Raw genomic sequence first — 24375 nt, forward strand, 5'->3', positions numbered from 1 at the left:
TGCTTGGACATTAAGGATATCTTCTGAACCCTGTGAGCTGACTATGTTTCCTTTTGACAGGCTCCTACTTTCTCGCAAGTCATCCCAGCTCGTGGCCCTCTCTCTGGGGGCACCTGGATCAGCATCAGAGGAAGGCATCTCAATGCAGGAAGTAACATCACAGTGACCATCGGGGGGCAACCATGTGCTTTTGCAGGGTGAGCTTTCTCGGTCTGGGGTACAAATGGTGGTGGGTCACTATAGAGAGAGAAGAAAGGGTTGAATGCACTGAACTATACAACTGCATGTATGTATTGGATGTAAACATAAGAGTACAATGTGAAATAAGATAGTATTCTTAAGGAGCCAAGCAAAAATTTCAGTGTAGCTTGTGGAATTTCTTTTCAAGGTTCAGTTTTGTTTTGTTTTGTTTTTTAAAGAAGAAAGACCAAAGAATGATTTTTTTTTCCTTATAAAAAGCACAAATCCCTGAGCCATGAAGTGGATAATTTTTAGATTAGGGATGATAATGGAGCGGCTCTTTAAATATTTTTGTGCAGTAATTACTGGTTATCAGCCTTAATCGCTGCTGTTTGCAGCAGCCGCATGATGGAGAACGCTCCAGAGCTATGCCAGCTTCAAGGACTGTCTGTGCTTTATTTCCTTTTTACATTAACTGATAATTTTAGCAGAACTTCCCTAGGAAATTAGAGGGAGTGGGCAGGGAAGGACCAGTTGCAGAGATTAATATTTATTTGTCAAAAACCTATTGTAAACTGTTGAAAAGACAGCCAGGCCTGGAACTTTCTCAAGGAAATCCTAGTGTCCATTCCACACTTTTTTCATGTGTAAATTCAAAGTTATGACTGTATGGAAACTGCACTAGGGACACTGATAATTCAGGTAATACTATTGAATTCATGTTATAATTTACAGTAGTGCCGCTTTTTGGTTACTATCTCTGTGCTTCATACAAGTGAGATTCTATAGTAGCACAGGGCACCAATTGGGAGTTTCTATCTATGCTTTTTAAGTGGGGAAAAAAGACACTTGCCATGCCTAAGGAGGAGCCTCTCACATCTTCCAGTTCCATTTGATCCCTGAAGTTGTAGCATTGTTGCAAGTTTTCTGTTTTTCCTCAATTTAATTACTTGCATAGTTACTATATTTTTAGCCTGCCCTGCTCTGCAAGGACGTCTTCCAGTTTAACATTCATTGGATTTCCCAATTGGCTTATATCTTTCAAATATCTTTCCATAAATGTGTCAGGTATGGCTGTAAATTATCTTCCTTGTGCCTCCTTGTTTGAAGAGGGAAGAGTAATATATGTTTGCGCCCATTGAGAACTCTTAGCAAACATGTGTCACCAGATAATTCCCCCTGCTTATGTTTCATGTCCACCAGCTGTGGAACCAGTGCTGCTCTTTTCTTGCCAAGTAAACCTCTGGGCAGGCCAATTTTCTATTGCTTACCATCTCTGTCATCAGGGGAAAACTTCCCAATTTTAGAACAGTGGAGTCCATGGGGTTCTCTAAGCTTGGTTGTTTTCTTGCAAACATTTCGTTTTGTTACAAGAAAGCAACCAAGCTCAGAGGACCCCATGGACTCCACAGTTCAGCCCTGAGCTACATATATTCTCTTCTATTGGTAATCTTAGAACAGCCCAGGGTTGCTGGTGAGTTAGGTGGCCTCAGAAATCTAAATTGTAAATAAACAAACCACCACCAATAGCTAACATGGTTTCACAGGGATGATTTCAGAAAGGAAAATTTGGGAGACATTAGTGGAATCTGTTCTCTCTGTGCATCTCTATCCTAGTTTACCCTTTATGAAGCCAAAAGATGATGGGTCAGAATCAATCAAGTTCTTACTGCTATCAGATCAAAAGGAGTGTTGGTGGAAGGCAACTTGGCTTGCTACTCTGTTGTTGCTTTTCCTGTCATGAATCAGAATGACCTCATCCGTAAACACCTATTAATTAATTTCTCAAAGTACTGTGATATTAATTCACAGAAAATTAATTACATTAAATCCAAAGTATTGGTTTTTGAGAGGAGTTATAAACCACAGTCATGACACTTAGATGGTGATCAATTGGAGCAGGTTAAGCAATTTATGTATTTGGAGATGATATTCCACCATCTTCTTTAATGGTCTTCCCTTAAGTATTTTGCTAATAAAAAGGCATCTGCCACTGGTCCAGTGATTCTTAGACATTTTTATTCCAAACACCCCTCCACAGTAATTCAGGTTTTTTAAGGACAAAACAGTGGCTCAATTTTGATATGGGGTGGCAATCTGGATTAAAGGAATTAAAGATGATCATTCATTACAAGCCCTGTTCCTTTGTGCTTTGTTTCATATCCCAGGTTGTGTCCCCAATGTAGTTTTGTTACTGGAAACAGATTTATGCCCTCTTTCAATTTCAGACTGGTTAGCTGCTGTTGAATTATAGTTGAAATAATGTATTTTTGGAATACCTGTTGGCCTTTTGGTGCTAGTCCCTTTAGAGAATTTTGCCAGTACTTGGACAACTTTGTTAGCAGACAAGATATAACAAATAGGTATTGATTTGACAAGGGTATCAGGTTTAGATTATTCCTCTGCAAACACTCAAATTGAACTGAAGCTTTTAGACACTGCCCACCAGGATTTGCAAGCAACAGCTAAAGTATCTTGTTCCCCAGTATATTTTGGAATAAGTTATCAAAAAGCCTTTTATCTTACACCTTACATACGTAAAAATATACACCCCCTCATGTATTTTCCTCTTTAAAAGCATGGAATTTCACATTTTTCAGGAAGTAAGATGATTATATTTATTTATATTGTTCACATAAGTCTTCCCATACCCCTCATTTCTGAACACCTTTTTAAACAATTTTTAAAAAATTAAAATTAAATATTATTTACCCCTTTAATTCGGTTATGAATGTGCCATAATAACAACTCTTAGCCAAAATTGCTGGTGAAAATTAAGAAAACACCCAGAGTCATGTATTTGAGATGGGCAGCCTACAACCTGAATGAATGAGTGAGTGAGCAAGTGAGTGAATGAATGAATCTTGAAAGTGCTAAGGGACTAATGTGCTGTCTTTAAATTGTTGTTGGTTATTTCTGTTTGTTTTTAATTGATTGCTACCTACCTAGAATTGCATGTTAAGTGGGCAGCCATATAAATCTAAATAAAGGAAAGTAGATCTTCAGGCTACTGAAATTTCATTTTTAGATACTCAGTGTATTTTCTATTTGCATTTTCTTTTGTGGTTGCTTGTGCAAGACCACAGTTCCACTTGGCCTCCACATGTAGATTAACAATCAGTAGTGGCATTAAAGACCTGTTCAGTATTGTTGGTTTAGTCATGTTGCTATTTGTATTATTACTTACATACTTCAGGAAACCAGTTTGTAGCTACTGATTCATTTTTGCAAATAGCTGACTGGCAGTGAATGCTGGGAGATGAGGGCTGAAGTAGTGAGCAGGCTCTTGCTTCATTAACTGACAGTGAATATGGGAAGGCTGTAGTCTGTGGACTGCTGCCTTAAGTGAACAAATTTATTCTGTCCTATCCTAGTTTAGCACAGTCTCACTCACAGGACCACAGCTTGAGAATCAGACAATCAGCATTTATATTCTGTGATACTTTGGACATCTTGTTACTGAGGTCAGTTATTTTACCAGGTACATGCAGAAGAAAGCTTGGCTCTTGAGTACAAATGAAATATTTGATTTGTTTGGTATCATGATACAGCCATGGAAAAGATGACATTGTTTTCATTTTTTTCCTTCTTTCTATGTCCCACAGGAGAAATGCTGGTGAGATCCAATGTAGGACACCACCTGGTCAGATCCCAGGAAGTTCAGCCATCCTCATTCATATAAACCGGGCTGTACTTAGCAGTTCTGATGTTACATATTATTATACTGAGGATCCCACCATTCAAAAGATAGACCCTGAATGGAGCATCAGAAGGTAGCTAGCATTGAAAAGAATTGTTTCAGAATAAAATTATCCATCTTTGTTTTATTACTGGGTGTAAGTCCATTTGTAGTTGTAGTTCTTCACAGTTTGTTTTACAGAGAAAACTACTGAACAGTGTTATAACTTTTTTTCTAAGCTATTTCAATAAATACTGTGAGATGAATGCACAGTAGCCATCATATGTCGGTTGGACATAAAATGCTGTAGCTAAGTATTTGTTGGCACCCTCCATTCTGAATGTCTAATCCTTGGTAGAGGTTAATTTGTTGTTGTTTAGTCGTTAAGTCGTGTCCGACTCTTCGTGACCCCATGAACCATATTGCGCCAGGCCTTCCTGTCCTTCACTGCCTCCCTGAGTTTGCTCAGTTTCATGCTCATTGCTTCAGTGATGCTATCTAACCATCTCATCCTCTGCCGTCCTCTTCTCCTTTTGCCTTCAATCTTTCCCAGCATCAGGGTCTTCTCCAAAGAGATCTCTCTTCGCATTAGGTGACCAAAATATCTGAGCTTGAGCTTCATTATCGATCCTTCCAATGAGCAATCAGGGTTGATTTCCTTTAAGATTGACTGGTTTGACCTCCTAGCAGTCCAGGGGACTCTCAAGAGTCTTCTCCAGCACCACAGTTCAAAGGCATCAATTCTTCGGCGCTCGGCCTTTTTTATGGTCCAGCTCTCACAGCCATACATTACTACTGGAAAAACCATAGTTTTGACTATGCGGATCTTTGTCGGCAAGGTGACGTCTCTGCTTTTTAATATGCTATCTAGGCTTCCCATAGCTTTCCTCCCAAGGAGCAAGCGTCTTTTAATTTCATGGCTGCAGTCTCCATCTGCGGTGATCTTGGAGCCCAAATAAATGAAGTCTGTTACTGCTTCCATTTCTACCCCTTCTATTTGCCAGGAATTGATGGGCCCAGATGCCATGATCTTAGTTTTTTTAATGTTGAGTTTCAAGCCAGCTTTTGCACTCTCCTCTTTCACCCTCATCAAGAGGCTCTTTACCAGCAGTCAAAAGAAATTCCCACAAATGTTAGATTTTCTATACCATTTTGTACTTATTTGATGAGTTATTTGGGGATAGCTCAGGGAGATATTTATGAATGACTGTTATGGTATATCTCTTTCCTACAATAAAGACCTATTTTGTGAAGCATGTGGGACAATAAACCTTTGCTTTCAATACATGTTTTCTTACAAAATATCAATACGAAAGTGAAATTGTAAGTTTTGTGGTAAAAATCACATATTCATGTCAGAAGCCTCGCAATCAATTAACCTATCCTGCTAGCTTGCTTGCTTCATTTCTGCCATTACAAGAAAAGGCTGGGGGAGAGATGAAGAGGCGCAGATGGATTGTTATCAATTTCCCAGGAATGCCCAAGGTCATACCAACGTGAGACCAGGGGCATGTGCAAGAACGGTTATGGGACATTAAGGGAGGAGGTGGAAGGAAAAGGGGGTAAAATTAAGTTTGGCGTGTGCAGGCTCTTTAGTGTCAGCAATGCTTACAACTGTACACTAGTCTCTCAATAAATGAATTCTTCTTTGAGCCTTAAATGGTTTCAATGGGAATTGCTTTCATTGGGATTTGAGTCTTGCAGTTTCTTACAATTATTTGTAGTGTTTATACTGGTAATTAATGGACCTGAATCAAAAGAATTCAAACAATGCCTGGGAAATACATCCTTCTGCATCTAGCTTCTGGATGCCATGTAGAATTCCAAAATAAACACTGGAAGGAATAATACACTTTCTGCCTGGAATTTGGCATCAGTTAATGCTATTAAGACCTGATATTAACTTATTTGGGAGTAAGCCCTGTCCTACTCATTTGTAGGATTGTACTGTAATATCTTAGCTATTTAAAGAAGATTTAGCTACATAAGGAAAAAAAAAATCCAAATCTCTAGTTGCGTGACATGGCACAGAATGGGGACAGAGTGCTGTTTTATAGCACTATTTAGTAGACATTTTACTAAATGCCGATTTTGATTGCATTTTTGTTAGATGAACAGCCTAGTAAAGATGATACCTGAGCGCGGGACCAAGTTAATTTAATATGAAGCTAATATTAAATGGGAAGCAGTGGACCATTTTTTTTCACAAAAATAAATTGAACAAAGCAGGGAGGGGCCAAAGGAGAGAAAAAGAAGGACATTGGCAGTTGCACAGACAAAGCAAGCTGAGCAACCCCATTGTTCCAATAAAATTTTAAAAGTTGGAAGAGGAAGCACCCCAAGGACAGGAGAACCAAAAGATTCCTAGAAAATCAGATGTAGTAGTGGGCAAAAGGAGAAACTATTCTTTTTGAGACTTGTTAAGAGTCAAAGTTTGATATTGGGTATCCTTGGTATATTGTGGAGATTAATGGAACTCCAAATAGGAACTGTTCATTTTTACGCATTGCTGTCTAAAATAATTCACAAAGTTGTTGTTTTTCCCAGCATGAAGTTAAAAGAGTATGGAGCTGCAAAATATTGGGATAAAAAGAATGCTTTGTTCCACTGGCTTATGTTGCCTGCACCCTCTCCATTGGGACCTTCAGTTAACCTCTTCTGCTTGATTCCTAGTGGTGGGACATTGTTGACTGTGACAGGCACCAACCTGGCCACTATCAAAGAGCCCAGAATCCGAGCCAAATATGGCAGTGCTGAGAAGGAGAATGTAAGTAAATCTTAACCCAGCCTTAACCCAATGTAATATTCTCCAGTGGTTTTAGAGATGCACATTCTGACTTGGAATTTGGAGAGTTGTGGATCCAGGATGCCTGAGCAGCCATGAGCAAAAGTCTGCCTTCAGTTTTCTGACGAGTAGACAATATATTCCTAAAGACTTCAGAATTTCATGAAAAACATAATTACCTTGGTGGACAAGCTCAGTTGTTTTGTTGCATTGTTGTCTGAGGTACAGCATAATTCAGCAATTTCTGAAAAACTACAGAAACCTTGGATATCTTTTGCTTAGAAAAGGTAGTGGGATGATCTTGCACATCATGGACAGCAAATGCTTTCTTATGCCACGGTCAATATTTAAATGGTGCAGGGAGAAAGATTTTATTGTGCTCCTCCAATCAAAGATTCACATTCATAGCTTGAGAAATGAGAACAGTCTACTTAGGATGTCTTGGAAGTTTTCTGTGATACAGAAAGAGTAAGGTAAAATCTATCTAACTAGTATAGAGGAAAAGAATTGCAGAAAAATATAGTAAGTCATCTTGTACTTTCTTAAACTATGCCCTCTACCGTGAGCACCCCTTGCAGTGAATTTGCCATTTTTGAGTGAAGCTTAATAACCACAGCAAAGGGCAAAGAGCCAGTTTGGTGTAGTGGTTAAGGCATCGGGCTAGAAACTGGGAGACCCTGAGTTCTAGTCCCGCCTTAGGCACGAAGCCAGCTGGGTGACCTTGGGCCAGTCACTCCCCCTCAGCCCTGGGAAGCAGGCAGTGACAAACCACTTCCAAAAAACCTTGCCAAGAAAACTGCAGGGACTTGTCCAGGCAGTCGCCAGGAATCAAAAACTAACTTGAAGGCAATTAATCACCACCACCACCACCACAGCAGTCTTCGAGTTTGGGTGATGGTAATTTAGTTCATACTTGAAAATTGGCATCTAGGCAGATTTTTGCATTTGTTATCTCACGTGACAAAGTATGTCCAGGCTTTCCTGAAGTCAAATTTTTGCTTTCTGTTGAAATGATCTGAGTTCATTTATGCTAACCCTTTTCTGTTTCTAAATTTCTCAGAGAAATGTGCCATTGCATCTAATTAAATTATTATTAAATCTAATCTTTCCCTTCTTCCCCCAAATCAGTTGAACAAGTTGGAAATGTAATTGTTTAATTTATTTCTCCTTAGAATGGACAATAGGAAGAAAGTCTAAAAGAGTATGAAGAAAGAAAATGTAAAATACAGTAGTTTAACCAGCATATTTTATCCATAAGTTGCAAATCTGGGGGGAGAAAAAAAAGAGGAATCTGACTTTTACCAGAAACATTTTCTCCTTTTTTTGAACATAAAGAGTAAATGCAGTATCTTGTTATACTTCAACTCAGTTAAGTCAGCAAAGGCGCAAACCAGATTTATTATAACAGCATATATTTTTAAATATTGGATAGTTTTAAGAGAGATTTGACCAAAGCACTAATAGTACTTAAATTGATGTCACAAATGTCATAGGATATGTCACCTGAATCTCTCACCCATAATAATGCCACCATGAAATTTAATCTTATTTAAGGAAGGCAACCTCTGTCCCATGAATCTCCACTTTGACCATTATTTCTAAAGACTGACAGTATGGTATCCAGCCATTTTCCAGTGTGGTGTAGTAGTTGTTGGGCTAGGACTGGGAAGACCCAGATTCAAATCCACCCTCAGCCACGGAAAGTTACTGGGGAAATTTAGATTACTCTCTCACCCCAGGCGTGATGGGGGGGCGGGGAGAGATAAAGTGGAAGAAGACCCCACATAAGCTGGTTTGAGGTGCTGGCAAGAAGGTGGGATATAAAATAACAACAACAGCATCAACTACTACTACTACAAATAATGAAAATGGTTGTAGAAGCCCTCAAATAGGCATACTGTACTACAGTTTTAAAAAACAAAGAAAACACTCAAACTCTTCTTCCCCAAACCCAGCCTCACTGACATGTGATATGGAACCATCCCATTTCCTTCTCTGTCTCCCCCACATACACGCACGCGTGTGCACACACACACACACACTAAGTCCAGCCTTTAACAATGAAAAGATTGCCCACTCCTGATTTAAGTAATTGTTTTATTGAGTAATGTGGGAGGAAAGTACACATTTCTTCCTAGGAATTAATTACATTTGACAGTGCCCTTGCTGTATGTGGGGGCTGTGCCAGGCTGAAATCTGTGATTCCCCACAATGCCATGGGGCTTGCATGCTGTTTGAAAAGCTGAACCAATTAATTATTGGCTCAGCTTCTGCTCCAAAAAAAAGATTTCACAGCATTCTTTTGGAGGTATGACACAAGCAGCTCTACATTGGCAGGAGCTCCTACTTCATCCTACCTCCTGGCTCTGAAAATTTCCCCCTGCCTGTTGCTGTCAAGATACTCATCTCCCCCATGACTCCAAGGGGTTGCTTTACTGTTCCTCCACATAGTGGCTGGTTTCTGTTCTTAATACACTTTTGCTGGAAAAAGGGAAGGAAGTTGCTGTCTTCTATGTTTTCCCATTTCCCAGTTGGTAAAAGTATTGGACAGCAATCCAGAGAGGACAGCATGCTAGCAGTAGGGGCACTTGCTTAGTAGTGTGAAAAAGTTAAGAAGGGTGTGGCAGATAGCTTGAGGAAATTGCCTTTGGTTTTCTTGGCAATAAGATGAAATTAATGAGAGAGAAAAGTGGTTAAGCCTACTAATTTTTGCCTTTCAGAACTGTACAGTCTACAATGATACCACTATGGTGTGTTATGCTCCCTCCGTTGATAACCCAGTCAGGAGCCCTTCAGAGCTTGGTGATCGACCAGATGAGATTGGCTTTATCATGGACAACGTCCAGGCCTTGTTGATCATCAACAGAACTAACTTTGTCTATTATCCAGATCCTGTGTTTGAATCTTTGCCATCTGGTATGTTGGAGCTCAAGCCAAGTTCTCCTCTTATCCTCAAGGTAATAATTTTTTCAGCCCTGTTTCTACAGGTTTTAGAGACAAACCTACTTCTTGAGCATAACTCCTGGTCGTATTAGATATGCACTAATTACACAGTTATGAAGCTTGACAGTGTTATTCAGTATTCCTGGACCTGTTCAGTGAAGTCCATTATGCTAATAATCCTGGTACTCACAATGTACAAGTGCAGGATTGAAATTTAGTTGCTAAGAAGAGAAAAACCTTGGTTGCATCTTCCCATTACAGCGTCAAAGACAGGAGAGGGAAACCACTGTAAGTACATATTCACTCTGATCACCCATTGGTCTTTCTCCTCATCCAAGAATAAGCTATTGGACCTATCCCTTCAGTTGCCTGAGGTTCCTTTCTTTCCATTCCTGCTCCTTCCTTTTCAAAGCTGAACAAAGTGATATGAACTAAAAATAGGAGATTGACTATTATCAGTAAATCCAGTTTTATTCTTCTTAAAGGGCCGCAACCTGCTCCCACCAGCATCTGGTAATTCCCGGTTAAACTACACTGTGCTCATTGGAGACACTCCCTGCGCTCTTACTGTGTCTGAGACCCAACTGCTCTGCGAGTCACCAAATCTCACAGGACAACATAAAGTAACGGTAAGGCAAGTCAGGCACAGCCCCTGTTTGTGCTTTTGTCTTATCTGGACAGTCTTACAATAAGCACCAAGTGCTGATTTTATTTTTCTTGCTAAAAGAATTGCAAAGTTACAAAGATTGCAGAATATACATGCATTGCCTTTTGAATCTTGTCACTCTTCCCTTTTTCCCTTTCCAAATATAAATTCTATTTGAAAAACCATGCTGTGTAACTAAAAAGAAAAGTACACCTAACTGTATTATGCATATTGCTTATTTAGTTTTGTGAGTAAATTTATATTTTTTAATTGTTTATGTGCCATCAGTTTGGAGTTGAATCTTAGCAGCCATATAGATAGACCTTCTCTATATGATGATCTATCCCTAATCTGGTCTATCAGATCTCCCAATGATTGTAATCGAGTCCATCCACCTTGTTGCTGTCATCTTCTTCTCTTTACTTCCACCTTTCCCAGCAGGAGTCCCCTCCTTAAGAGAGCTGGGCCTTTGCACAATGGATCCAAAATATGATGATTTCAGCCTGGTCATTTATGCCTCAAGTGGGTTGATTTGTTCTGTGACCATTTGTTCCTTTTGCTGGGTATTCATGGCATTCTGAGGAGTCTTCTCCAAAACCAAAGTTTTCTATCCTGTTACTCCAAAATCCAAGTTTCACTTCCATAGAGCATCATAGGGAAAAAAATTGTTAGATGATCCTGGAGTCTTTAGGTATGGATATGTCATAGCATCTGAATATCTTTTCTAAGGCTTTCATTGCTATTGTACCAAGGGTTAGTCTGCTGCACCTTTCTTGACTGCTAGTTCCTTACTGTTGATCGTTGATTCTAAAGGCAGAAGCTATCCACAACTTCAAGGTCTTGTTAATTCTAAAGCTGGTTGCTATATCTGTTGTCATTAGTTTGGCCTTCTTTATATTTAATCTTAATCCCATGTTTTCACTTGCTCCTTGACTTTCATTACTAAAGCTTGCAGATCATTTGAATTTTCAGCTATTAGAGTAGTGTCATCAGCAGAGCATGGGTTATTGCTGTTTCTTCCTCCAGTGTTAACATCGTGCTCATCTTCTTCCAGTCCAGCTTCTCTCACTATATATTCCACCTATAGGTTGAATAAATAAGAGAGTATATAGCCTTGACTCACTCCTTTGACAACCTGGAGCCAGTCTCTTTTGCCGTGTCCCGCCTTGACTGACTTCCTGACCTGTGTGTACGTTTTGCATGAGGACAGTGAGGTGTCCTGGGATTCCCATTTTTTCTGAGGACATTCCATGCTTGCAATGATGACCCAATTAAATAATTATGAATAATTATTTCTATAATTATGCATCACATATTGACTTCTTTTGGGTACTTTTTGGCTTTCTTAATTATCCAGCATGCATCAGCAATAATGCTTTTTGTTCCTCGGCCTTTTCTAAACTAACTTGAACATCTTGCATCTTTTTTTCCACATAGGGCTCTAATCTGTGTTGGAGGATCCTAAGCATTATTCTACTAGCACATTAAATTAAGGATATTGTGCAATAGTTTGCATACTCTTCTTCCTTTGGAGCTGATATGTAGACTGACCTCTTCCAACCTGTTGGCCACTGTGCCATTCTCCAGAGTTGCTGGCATAGTTTGGTCAGAACCTTTACTGATTTTATTCTGTTGCTTGCTGTATTCTTCCTTACATACAGTAACTCACCAAATCCCATAGCCTTCTAACTTGATAATGATCTTTGAATCAGTCATTTGTCCACTGGCATCCTTTAGCGCAGGGGTCAGCAAACTTTTTCTGTAGGGCCAGATCACATCCCTTCTCTGCCTCTGAGGACATAGCTGGCAGGTCTGCAGGCCAAGGAGCATGGCAGCCATTGGATGGTGCCAGCCCACCAGCAAGGAGGCTGCTGATAGGCTGCTGCTGTTACCCAGGATTCTTCACCCCTTGCCATGGGAGCGCAGCTGAGGTTCAGGCCTGGCGATATACCACCCACCTGTCCATTCTCAGCTTATAGGCCATACAAAAGCAGGTGGCAGGCCAGGTTTAATTCGCAGGCTGTAGTTTGCTGAACCCTACTTTTAAATACCAGTTCAAAGTTGAAACCTCCTTCTGAGTTGAAGATGTCTTAAAAATCATTTCTTGTTTTTCTGCGTCTGTTTCCATCTTCAATGTATTTACAAATGTCATTGTAATAGGGGGGGGGGGTTCCTAATGTACTACCATATTACAAATTTAGAAACTCTGGACTGTATTTGGGGTAGGAAGTAATTACATAGTTCAATTTTTTAAACAAACTGGCCTAATGCTTTCCAAATTATGATGCAGATCATAATATACTTTCCCTTCAGATTCTTGTTTGATGGATTTTGTGCACAGTCCTTGTTTCAAAATTATCAGTCAAAATCTACATATTATAGAAAACTCTGCAGAAAATGCATGTGTTAAAGAAGTTACTTATGAAACACAGCTATGCATATATTTAAAACAATCAGAATGAGATGGTTGCTTGATAAAATTAATTTATGACTATGTTTATGCAAAACTTAAATGGATCATAAACTTGGTTTAATTTTTTTAAATTGTTGGCTTCAGAGGGGAAAATAAAAATGTTGTTAATCTGCAAAGCAGGATTATTCTTCACCTGTTCCCTCTTTGTACTCAACAATATCTGAATGCATTAAATAAGATTAGCTTTTGGTACAGCAATTCTGTCTTACTCCAGAGTTCATTGTGGCCTTGAATATTTGAAAAGGACCCAAAACATTTCCTCCTCCAGGCGCCTCATCCATCACAGGAATGTACTTTGCATCCCATCTGTTATTATAATGTTATTTGAATAAGATATCAAACTTGATGCTTACTCCTTTCAGGCATCAGCAATGTACCAGCATATGTCTATATCCCATCTAATCTCTTTTCAGGCAGTGTGAGACTTATCCCTACAATAACTCGTCATTGCTCTTTCTCACTCTTACATTTGCTTCTCTCTAAAGGTGGCAGTCAGTGCTAACTAGAAGATGTTTAGAGAAGGGCATAGTGGGGATAGAACAGACATTTGTATTGGTATGCTGAGTACAAAGAATCTCTGGGCTATTGCTAGAATAAAAATCAATATGGCAAGTATATTTTTCTTCCTAGTATTAAAATGTGTAAAATTAAAAAAGGGTGTTTTTTGCTTATCCTACAATGACAAGATAGCTGTGACCACCCATTAGAAAAGTATATGTTGATAGTGTCCTCATCTCAAAAGCCCACTCTACAATAGATTATGGAGAACCCCAATTACCCAATTTCAAAATTTGCTCAGTTTCCTTGTCTACTAAGCATAGCTTGTCTACTAAGCAAAAAGGAATATAAAAATATTTCTTTGGAGTAAGTGAGCCACAGTTGATAGTATTTGATCTTTCTCTCTCTCTTTGTCTCCCAGATTAAGGCTGGGGGGTTTGAGTTCTCTCCAGGAACACTGCTGATATATTCTGACAACTTGCTGACTTTGCCAGCCATTATTGGCATTGGTGGAGGAGGAGGTCTTCTCTTGCTCATCATCATAATTGTCCTTATTGCATACAAACGAAAGTCTCGAGATGCTGACCGCACACTCAAACGTCTCCAGCTGCAAATGGACAACTTGGAATCACGTGTGGCCTTGGAATGCAAGGAAGGTGAGGATGTCTTTTTTCCACTATTCTGTCATTTATATTGTTGTCAGCCCACTACTGTAAGAGGAAAACTGCAGGTAAAAGCTGGTTTCGGCGTTCCCCACTTCAGTGCTGCTTTTCTTTTCTTTTTTCTTTAAAAAGCACCAAATGTATCACATTGGGTACTGTATGGTGGGCAAACTCCAACGTAAGAAAATGAATCTTCCTCCATCATGGGTAGTTTGGGGTTTCCCTTATGTGCCTCCATAGCATTCTGCCCAGTTTACTTTCAGTAATTTAGCTGCTTGGAAAACCCTAAAACTTCTTTTCTTCATGAGAGAGACTATTATACTTGCAGGCCATTGCCCTGTGAAACAAGCAAATCAGACAGTGATTATTTTTTTCCTGCCCAGATCATATAGTTTCAGCTGGCCATGAAGCAATGCATAGGTTTCAACCTTTTCATTTATTATTCTTTATGATGCATCCATATAATGTAAAATACTTTTCTGTTATTGAAACAAGGCAAGTCTCCTTCTGTAAGCTACCTGAATGGTAGACTATCTGGAAGCTACAGAAGCCATCCAGTTTACAGGGAAGAAGATAAGAGTAGAAATGTAAAGTAGCAAGGATACTAGTCATAATTTTATTGTTCATGAATGTCCTAATTACAGGTGAAGTTATATTACTAAACAAAAATCACAGTAGCATTCACTGTTCTTTTCATAATGTTACAGGAAATTGTTGCCTATACATTCTTGGTTGCTCCCCCCCCCTTTTTTTTTTGCTGAAATATGTAGACCTGTTTCATTTACTTCCATAGTCAGTGTGGTACAGTAAATGTCAGAGTAGGTGTATGGACACCCATATTCAGACTTAGCTTTGGATCAGGCAGTATAATAACTATAATATCTGGACCACAAAAATGTGGATATCTGGAGTTTTGTGGATCTATAGCATATAGTAGAACAGAAAGATGTGGGTTCTCAAAATTTTAAGTACCATATCTCCCTAAAACAATAAATAAATTTGTGCAACATCTCCCTCCCCCATTAATAGAGCTAATAATTTCACTGGGATTAAAGTTAAGTAAGAAATAAATATACAGTACCACTTACATTTGAAAATTAAATCATTATATATCACAGAATTTTTCAAACACTCTGGTTACTATCATGCTCTTGGCCTCTACTTAAGACTAAAAGGAATTCCTTTTCCAATCATGAGTCTCTTTCGCAGAAAGTCAAATTCTCTTTCGCAGAAATGTGTTAAGAAAGAGAAGAGGCTACAAAAATTCCGGCAACTGAAATATTCCTTACTATATCCCCAAGATATATTAAGACAGATTCCTCCTTCTCTTCTCTTCTCTTCTCTTCTCTTCTCTTCTCTTCTCTTCTCTTCTCTTCTCTTCTCTTCTCTTCTCTTCTCTTCTCTTCTCTTCTCTTCTCTTCTCTTCTCTTCTCTTCTCTTCTTTTTTGTGAACCAGTAAAGTGTTGGGTCTCTTCACTGATCGTGAAGGAGCTTGCAGGTGGCTGTTTTTAAACAGTCTTCTGGATCCTTGTCAGTCTGGGGATCAACTGTTATCAAATCATAACTGCCCACTGCAGACTTTGCACAGGCAAAGCAGGGAGCAAAGCCAAGACTGACTTTCACCAGTCCTTCCATTTGCAAAGCAGAAACACTGTCAAAACTTAACTTATTTTTTTCTTGGGCAAGCCTGCAAAAGCCTGCACAAAGTGGGAACAAAGCCCAGAGTGAGATTTGTTTGTACCTCTACTTTGCCCAACCAGAATGTAAAACATTTTGCAATCCCCACTCTAAGTTGGTCACCATGCCCTGTGCAGGAGGTTCACAACTCACAGTTTGAGCACACTTGCCCTTCAGTATCTCAGCATTATTTAGATCGTGGGATGAAAATAAAATGTATCTTTACTTTGAGAACCAGCTCTAAAAAAATAATGTTATAGATGTTCAACAGTTAAAACAGTATAGTAGAACAGAAAGATGTGGGTGAGTATTACATGTTATCCTGTTTTTCTAGGAAAAATGGAATAAAAAAATATCTTTTTCACTAATATTAATGGCCTACAAAGTTATTGCCAAATAATAGGTAATAGTCAAATTTGTACTGGTTCCAGTTTTGTTACAGCATGAATAGGAAAGTAAGTCATTATGATTTAGAACAAACCTTTCTTAGTACGGTGTCCTCGAGGTATATTGTAATTGTAATTACCAGAATTCCCATATACTGTTGGCCATGCTGACTGGGGAGTCTTTGACTGGTAGGGCAACCATCGTATGCCAGGTAGGTAAATGCTGATTTAAAAAACATAGGAACTAGGTTTGTGCTGCACCTGGCATTATGGCTTTTGCAAACCCAAATACTTCTGTCAGTTTAAGTACTGCTTTGGTGAGAGCTTGGGGTCAGATAAGGCAATTTTATTCAAGGTTTTATTTAGTACAGTTTGAAGGAACTTAGCAAGATTTCAAGAGGAAAAGTTTTAAAGAAAGAGAGAAGTCTGCCTGTGAAAGACTGTGGGTCTCTCATTATGTGACAGACAGATGCTGAGAAATTGGACAGAATACTGTTTCTGATCCTGCTGATAAAACCTAATTGCCCATTATCACCACAAGCCAGCGCCTGGGGCTGTGACCCTGCCAACTCCAAGTTGGCCCAGAGGCTGCTATAGAAGCAGGCTCCTAAAATGAGATAATAAAAAAAAGGAAGTATGAAAAAAAAATAGCCCTGTAGATAGAAATAGTGACAGAGTGATTGGAGAAGAAGGGAGGGAGTGCATGGAGGGGATTTTGCCTTGTCTTCCATAGCTGGCAGATAAAAGGATCTACTTTTAATTAAAAGCTGCAGTATCTTCCCTGCCTTTTCTCTTTTCTAGTCCCACAAGTTACAGATAAGATAGTGTGCCTTTCAAACTGACGGTTTGTTTTTTCTCATCAAACTGATCGGCCTACAGCCCTCTGCCGCTTCTAGCTTCCTTTTAAAGTGCCATTAATTTGATTTTTCCCCTGCGTTCCTCTCCTCTTTCCATTCATGTCCCCCCTCCCCAGCTTTTGAACTTGAAAACAAACAACCTGGTTTGTTGTAGATGAATTTAAAGCTATAGGATGTGCTTCCTTTTTCACGTGGGCCGTTCCAACCCAGCCAAGCACTGCATTCCAATAGAAGAGAATATATATAGGTCAGGGTTGAACTGTGGAGTCCTTGATGCTCTCTGAGCTTGGTTGATTGCTTATGGATGTTTCATTACCCAATTAGGTAACATCGTCAGTGTGACTGTGGGGTTTTGGTAAAACTGGCAGGGCAAACTACTGTATATAAACAGGTATCAAACCTCAGACTCACGCTGATGATGTTATCTAGTTGGGTAATGAAACATCTGCAAGCAAACAATCAAGATCAGAGAGCACCAAGGACTCCACAAGTACTATATTACCAAATGGCTGTTCCATTTGAAAGATGGGAATGAAGGGGGCAGACTCACTTTTTCTTTGTCTAGTGGTCCTTAAAGAAAAAAATCTGTCTTTTTTTTTTTCATTCTTAGTGCCTCTTTATATATACAGACATGAAAGTCAATTTCATACTGAAATATTAGTCCAGGTCTGTCACTTGATGCTAGTGGTCCTTAAAGAAAAAAATCTGTCTTTTTTTTTTGTCAGAAGATTGAACTGTTTCCATTGAAGAAATCCCTACCAATGTAGTTTTAGGAACATGAACCTTCTAGGTTCTCTTTTCATACTTAAGTAAGCTGTGATACCTCTTTAATGTATTTAATTATATATCCACTTTAATATCTTAGTTGCACAGTGCAATTGGCAGTATTAGTCAGTTGAGGTCTTGATAGGGAGGTGTATCTGGGCATCTTTTTAAATCTGCTGTTTCCTCCCCAGCTTTTGCTGAGCTGCAGACTGATATCCATGAGCTGACCAATGACTTGGATGGGGCTGGCATCCCCTTTTTGGATTATTGCACCTATGCCATGAGAGTCCTCTTTCCAGGAATAGAAGACCATCCTGTACTGAAAGAAATGGAGGTGTGGTAATGGGTGTATGTGTGTCTGCTTGGATAATCTTTTATGTTGTGTTAATTTCCTGAGCTTTGCGGGGTTATGCCTCGAGGAAGAAGGATTTGTTTGTATTTTTGCTGCAGCAGTCCTCTCTCTTTTTTTGTAAATAAGCTTTGTGTTACTTCTGTCTATTGATGTCTCTCTGCTTTAGGATATTGGTTTAGGCCAACTGGAGTGATCTCAAAATCATCAGTATTCCATGATTCTTACTTCCCATTACCCATACATTTTGCTATTTGCTAAAGAAGGTACATTCAAGATTTTAGAAGCAAACTGATGTGGAAGTTGGTGGGATGACTGTAATGTTGCCACTGAGGGAAGTTGTTCATGGTATATCAAAGTCACTGTAAATAAATATATAACTACTATCTGTACTCTTGAAGAGACTAATCTGATAGTGTTTCTTAAATGCCGGATCATAGGCATTTCTGTATTCTGAGGAGGTAGGTATAAAAAACCCCGACAAAGAATAAGCTAATATTGGATTAATCAACTCAATGTCTTCCAGGGGTTTTGAACTGCAAGTTCATGAGCCCCAGCCCTCACTGCCAGGGACATGGTTTATGAGCTTTGTGATTAAAAACATCCGTATGACAGCAGATTTTGGCCTCTGCGTTTAATAGATGGTTCCAAAGCAAAGATAAAAATTGATTAATTAAAATTCATTCTGGGGAGGGGAGTGCTTTTTCAGGGTTTTTTCCCCTCTTTCTATAAAATGTGGCACATGAGGACTACGCTTTCACAAACATCTTATAAAGTAAGCCATTTAGTTTTACAGAAAGAGAGCTGAGCATGAGAGAAATTGACTTGACCCATGCCAGCTAGCAAAACTATGTCTTGCATAAGATTTGAACAACCTCAATTCCAGCAGTCATTACTGAGCTCTCACTAGATCGCTCATGCTATTGCTGTTGTTCTTGTATTCCTTCTAAATTGCAGAGCATGGAGACTAATTCAGTCATTATTGCCTTAATTGTAATGAGAATAAGAAGTATCAGTTCTACAGATATGTTGCTTGATAGCAACTGGGAGAATTGAGGAGCATCTTTTAAAAATGTTAATGGGTAGGTCAAATAGGGTAAGAAAAGAGGGAGCCATAGGGAAGCATTAAGTAGTCCATAAAAGTCCTTGCTAAGGTCAGTTCAGAGTAGGTAAGATTTTAAGTAAAGAGTAAGAGAATGAAAATTAGATAAAGGCAAAGAACAACAGAAGCATTTTGCTGACAGCAGAATCTTAATGAAAATTGGCACACTAAAAAGCAATTGAGCAAATAGTTTGAAAATCTCTCACATAGGACTACCCTGTCTTGGACTATAAAAGTAGCTGTGTTGTCCAGAGAGGAGTTTGTACAGCAGTGCTGCTGCTTCTGTCCATTGATCTCCTTCGCAAGATTACAATATGTCTTTCTTTGTATTTGTATTATCTCAGAATAATCCTGTGAATTGCTTGTGGATATTTGCTATTTTTAAAAGATTTTTTTTTTTTTTAACTTTGGAAGGGATGGATTGCTCAGCTGTTCTTTGCCTCTGAACCTTACTAGTCAATCCACATCATTCTTGTTGGCAAAGTGTGTCTGTATTAGAATTCTCTCTAAATGATTTCTCATTTAGTAGAGATTCTCTAACAAGAAAAAATCACGCTTACTATAATTTTACTTATTTATTCAATGTATCTCCTGCCTTAGACAAGAACTCAAGAGGGCTCACAAAAATTTGAAAATATAGTACAAAATATTAAAAGCTAAATACTGTGAATACTGAGAGCCAATGTGTAGTGGTTAAGGTGCTGGATTAGGAACACGAGACCCAGGTTCCAGTCCTCCCTTAGGCCTGTAAGCCAGTTGGGTGACTTTGGGTCAGTCGCTCTTTCTCAGCCCTAGACCAGGAAGTCAAAAATCATCTATCTGGATCAGCATGGTAGATTATACTCCTTAACCTTCAGAGAAGAAGTCTTCATTTGCAGTGGATTGATTTGGACTGATAATAATTATAATAACTACAACGATGAATACTGAAATCAATTAATGATTAAACACCAGGTGAAACAGATTTGGCTTTACAGATTTTCTAAAAGAGATTGGGGGACAAATGCAACTTTGAGGAGATTATATTCCATAGCATAGGAGCACTGCCTTGCTTCCTTCTGATAGTTGGGAAATCCTCAGAAGGCCTTTTCTTGCAGATCTTAACAGGAGAGAGACTACCATAAATAGCTAAGCTGAGGCTTTTAGAGTTTTAAGTGTTTGTATATTACATTATTTTTTTCTTTAAAAAGGGTACAAAAAATACAAAACTTTTCATTTAAAATTAGTCAAAAAAAGCTATATACAAAAAGGAAAAAATACAATACCATTTCAAATTCTCTGCTTTCCTACAATATCAAAAGCAATAAAATTGTCTTTAGGAAACCATTACAACTTATTTTTTGAACAACAAATTAAACTATACAGAATGATATTGTCCATTTTTTTCTCTCCAGTGATAGCCAGTTCAAAGGCTGAGGGTTGAGAAATTTCATTTGGGCAACCTTTAGAGTCTGGCTCACACATGTCCTTCCAATAGTACATAGAATTATGATAGATTGCGGTAGTTCTTGGTCTTCGTCTCTTAGGTTTCCACCTAAACAGAAAATATGTACTATAGTACTATATATAGTACCCTTCCTTGACACTGCAAGTTACTGATATGTAGTTTTATAATAGTTGAACTGAGGATCATTCTATGATGATGAATTGAATGGTGGAAAATCCAGGACAAACAGAAGCAAATTGTTCACTCAATACTTTGCTAAATTAAGGAATTTGTTCCCAAGAGATGAGGTGAGCCTCGCCATCCTTGAAAGGATACTATGCAAAATCCATAAAAGAAAAGGTTATTAGTGATTATATTATATCCAGCATGCTTTGTGTTGTGAATACCAGTTGCTTAAAACATGAGCAAGCACATGAGAGCTATTGCCTTTATGTTCTGCTGATGTCCTTCCCAGATGCATCTGTATCCCCATAGTGGGAAGCAAGATGCAGGATCACAGAGACCTCTCATTCAGGTGTGGGGTTCTTAATAAAAGTGACAAGATGCTTCCATAGGATACATTTCCCAACGCGCCTTGTCACTCATTTCTAGCCCATTTCCCAGACATCACCAAACTCCCTAGTTCCCCATTTCACCCAATGCATTCCTTTCCTTTTCCAAGCCTTATAGCATTCACTTAATTTAGTACAAGCAATTTTGCCAAATTTGGCTTACATTTTCCTATATAGCAAGGTTGCTCTTCATGGGAGAAGTGAAGGATGTACTTATCACCCCCTCACTGCTGACCTCTCAAATTTGATTTGGGTTTTGGAATATATTTAGATATAATCAGTTCTAAGAAACAATGCAGTTATTAATTACAGAGAACTAGTGCTTCTCAGTGTACACGCAGAGGCTGCCTATTATAGTCTAGCACAATCAATGCTTCTGTGATCAATATTTACCATATTACATACAGACCTTCCATCCTGCTTTGCACATTGTTTCTGCAGTTGGAAAACTGACTTTTAGTTTTAATAAAAAGTACCTCTGTCATGAGTGTGTATCTGTATGTGTCCAGCATACATGTGACAGTATACAGACATATTGTCCACACATACACACACACACCCTACCCAAATGTCCATGGAATCATAGGAGGGATATTTTAGGTCATCTAGCCCAATTCCTGTTGAGTTCAGGAATCCACTAAACAATTCCTGATAGGAAACCCCCTAGCCCTCCCTTGGAAAACCTCCAACTAGGGGGTGCCCATGAACATTTCAGGTAGGTTGTTTCACTGCTAAACAGCTTTTGTTGCCAGAGAATTTCTTCTAATACTCAGCCTTAATCTCCTTTTTTTTCCATTTCAGTTCAACAGTCCATGTGCTGCTTTCAGTTTCAACAGAGAATAGAACTGCTCCCTCTTGCATATTATAAACTTTTAGATATTTATAGATGATAATCACATCTGTCCTTCTCTTTTCCAAGCTAAACATGTCTAGCCCTTCTAAGAGTTTCCAGACTCCTTATCCTGGTAGCTCTCCTCTGAATTCACTCCAGCTTCTCTATGGCCCTTGTCTAAACAGCAGAGTACTGAGGAACTATTGTATCCTGTTCTCTGGATGCAGTGCTTCAGTTAATACAACCCAATTTGTATAGGCCTTCTTAGCTGCTGCATCGCGCTAGTACTCCTAGATCATTTTCACATGGAGTGCCGTCAAGGCAGGTCTCTTCAAGTCCATACCTATGTAGTTCATTTTCCTACCTGATGCAAGACCTTACGCTAGCCACAGTTGAGCATCATCTTGCTGGATTTGTCTCAATTATCAAACCTGTCACTATCATTTTAATTGTGATTTTGTTCTGTGAGGTATTAGTCTCTTGCTTGGTGTCATCTGTAAATTGAATAAGCATCCTTTCTCCAATATTCTTTAGGGCATTTGTAAATTGTTGCATAGTATGGAGCCAAGCAGAGAGCCTGAGAAACTCCCACTTGGTATTTCCCTCTAGAACAATACCAATCCTTTTAGGAGGACTAAAGTGTGATTTTTAGTTTGTAATTCTTCAACCAGTTGAAAATCCACCAAAGTATAGTACTGTTCAGTATACATTTATCCATCTTGTCCACAAGAATATAATGAGAGGTCCTGTTCACAGTGTTCCATTAGTTTACCAGAGCAGTCACTCTGCCATAAAAAAAGATAAGTTCAATCTGAAATGACTTGTTGACAATTCCATGCTGGCTCCTAATAATGGTAGCATTATTTTCTAAATGCTTGCAGACACAGTGCTTGACAATCTGTTCTAGTGTCTTGCTCTTAAAGGTTCCGGTCCTCCCTCTGACCCTTTTCTGGTACCAAGTTTGTCTTTCTCCAATCTCCTGGCATCTTACCAGTTCTGTAGGAGTTTGTAAAGATTACAGTCACAGGTTTTATCACTTCTACCAGTTCATTTATCATTTGAAGATGTAATTCAAATGACTCTGAAGTCTTGAATTTCTTCAAGATGGGTTCTTACTATACTTTTCACTCCTCAGCGACGCCCTCCCCTCCCTTTCCTCAGTTATATCAAGAAAGGCTCTTTCCCTCTTCTGATGGAAGACAGATGCAAAGAAAGTGTTACACAGTTCTGTCTTCTTCCTAATTTTCTTTATTATTCCATCACCTTCCCCGTGTAAGAGATCAATAGCCTTCTTGTCTCTTATTATGAACATACTCCAAACTTCCCTTCTTATCATAGTTTGCATTCCTCCTAAGCCCTATCTCATTCTGAGTTTTAGCTTGAATGGAATGGATGAATGATTCCATTCTTCAAGTTTGAGCTATCAGTTTTTCATTGTCCTTTAACAGTCCCATTTCCTTTTCCTAAACATTTCCTTTTGTTTTTCACCTTGTCAGACAGCTCTGTTCATCCATATGGACTTCTTAAAGCTTTTCCAATTTCTCCTTCTCAGGGAGATTATTTGTCCCTGTCCTATTTAGTATTGGGTTTTTTCAGGATCTCCTGTACCTCTTTGACTTTTTGGATTTCAAGCTGTGGTATGGTGCCCAACTTTTTTTGGGAGTCCTTTAAAATTTGCCTTCCTGATGTCCATGACACATGACTGCTTTCTCTTCCTCCTCTAGTTATCTTATACTCCATCTGGACATGGTTGCTTCCCTCTAGGGCTTGACACTTTTGATCCATCAATCAGTTCCTTCCTGTTGGTCAGGATTAGGTCTAGGATAGCTAACCCCTTGTTTCTTTTTCCACTGTCTGAAAAATGAGCTGTCGGCAAGAGAAAGAAGAAATCTGTCAAATCTTCCACTTAGTTTTCCAGCAAATATCAGGCTAATTGAAGTCTCCCATTACTACTCTAGGCTGCCTTCTTGAAGACTTGGTAAGTTGATTTAGGAAGGCATTGTTTGTATCTTCTGCTTGTGGTAAACTCCTGTAGCAAATTCCCACAGTGATATTCTGTTTGTTACTCCTTTAGTTCTTTCCCAAATGATTTCAGTGGATTTCTGTATCTAAGGTCATACAGATATATGGCTTCTTTACATTCAAAGCCACTCTCCCTTCCTTTCTTTTTTAGTTTATATCTTTAGAACAAGTAATATCCTTTGAGTTCTACATTTGAATCATGATTATTTTATTAGATCATATTTGTTTTCCTATGTTAAGACTGCTACGTGCTCCTATTTGTTGTCCATGCTCTGCAGTGATGTACAGGTAGTCCTTGTTTAGTGACCACAGTTGGAATTGATAACTCAGTCATTAAGTGAAGCAACTGCTAAGTGAAACTGCAACTGTGCTTATGATCTTACTTCAGCTTTCCTTTACTTTATAGACCTGTGAAGGTCATAAATGTGAGGACTGGTCACAGAGTTACTTTTTCATCACCATTGTAACTGTGAACAGTCGCTAAATGAGGCAGTTGCTAAACAAGGACTACCTGTAAACAT

General features: G+C 38.9%; 1 protein-coding gene across 6 annotated transcripts in view; it reads left to right on the forward strand.

Annotated features, from left to right (window-relative positions):
• PLXNA1 (plexin A1) overlaps positions 1-24375 on the forward strand; it is a 372167-nt gene that overhangs the window by 290942 nt on the left and 56850 nt on the right. For all 6 annotated transcript variants that reach the window (XM_088134264.1, XM_088134267.1, XM_088134268.1 and 3 more), the window contains 7 exons: positions 61-197; positions 3786-3953; positions 6533-6626; positions 9365-9601; positions 10073-10216; positions 13626-13860; positions 17743-17885. In XM_088134264.1, coding sequence (XP_087990390.1) covers positions 61-197; positions 3786-3953; positions 6533-6626; positions 9365-9601; positions 10073-10216; positions 13626-13860; positions 17743-17885 — 1158 coding nt within the window. The remainder of the gene's footprint in view (positions 1-60; positions 198-3785; positions 3954-6532; positions 6627-9364; positions 9602-10072; positions 10217-13625; positions 13861-17742; positions 17886-24375) is intronic.

The sequence above is a fragment of the Python bivittatus genome, unplaced genomic scaffold (genome assembly GCF_059951505.1).
Source record: "Python bivittatus isolate LINGU-HERP-01145 unplaced genomic scaffold, Pbiv_v1 ctg000080_np1212, whole genome shotgun sequence".
NCBI classification, from domain to species: domain Eukaryota; kingdom Metazoa; phylum Chordata; class Lepidosauria; order Squamata; family Pythonidae; genus Python; species Python bivittatus.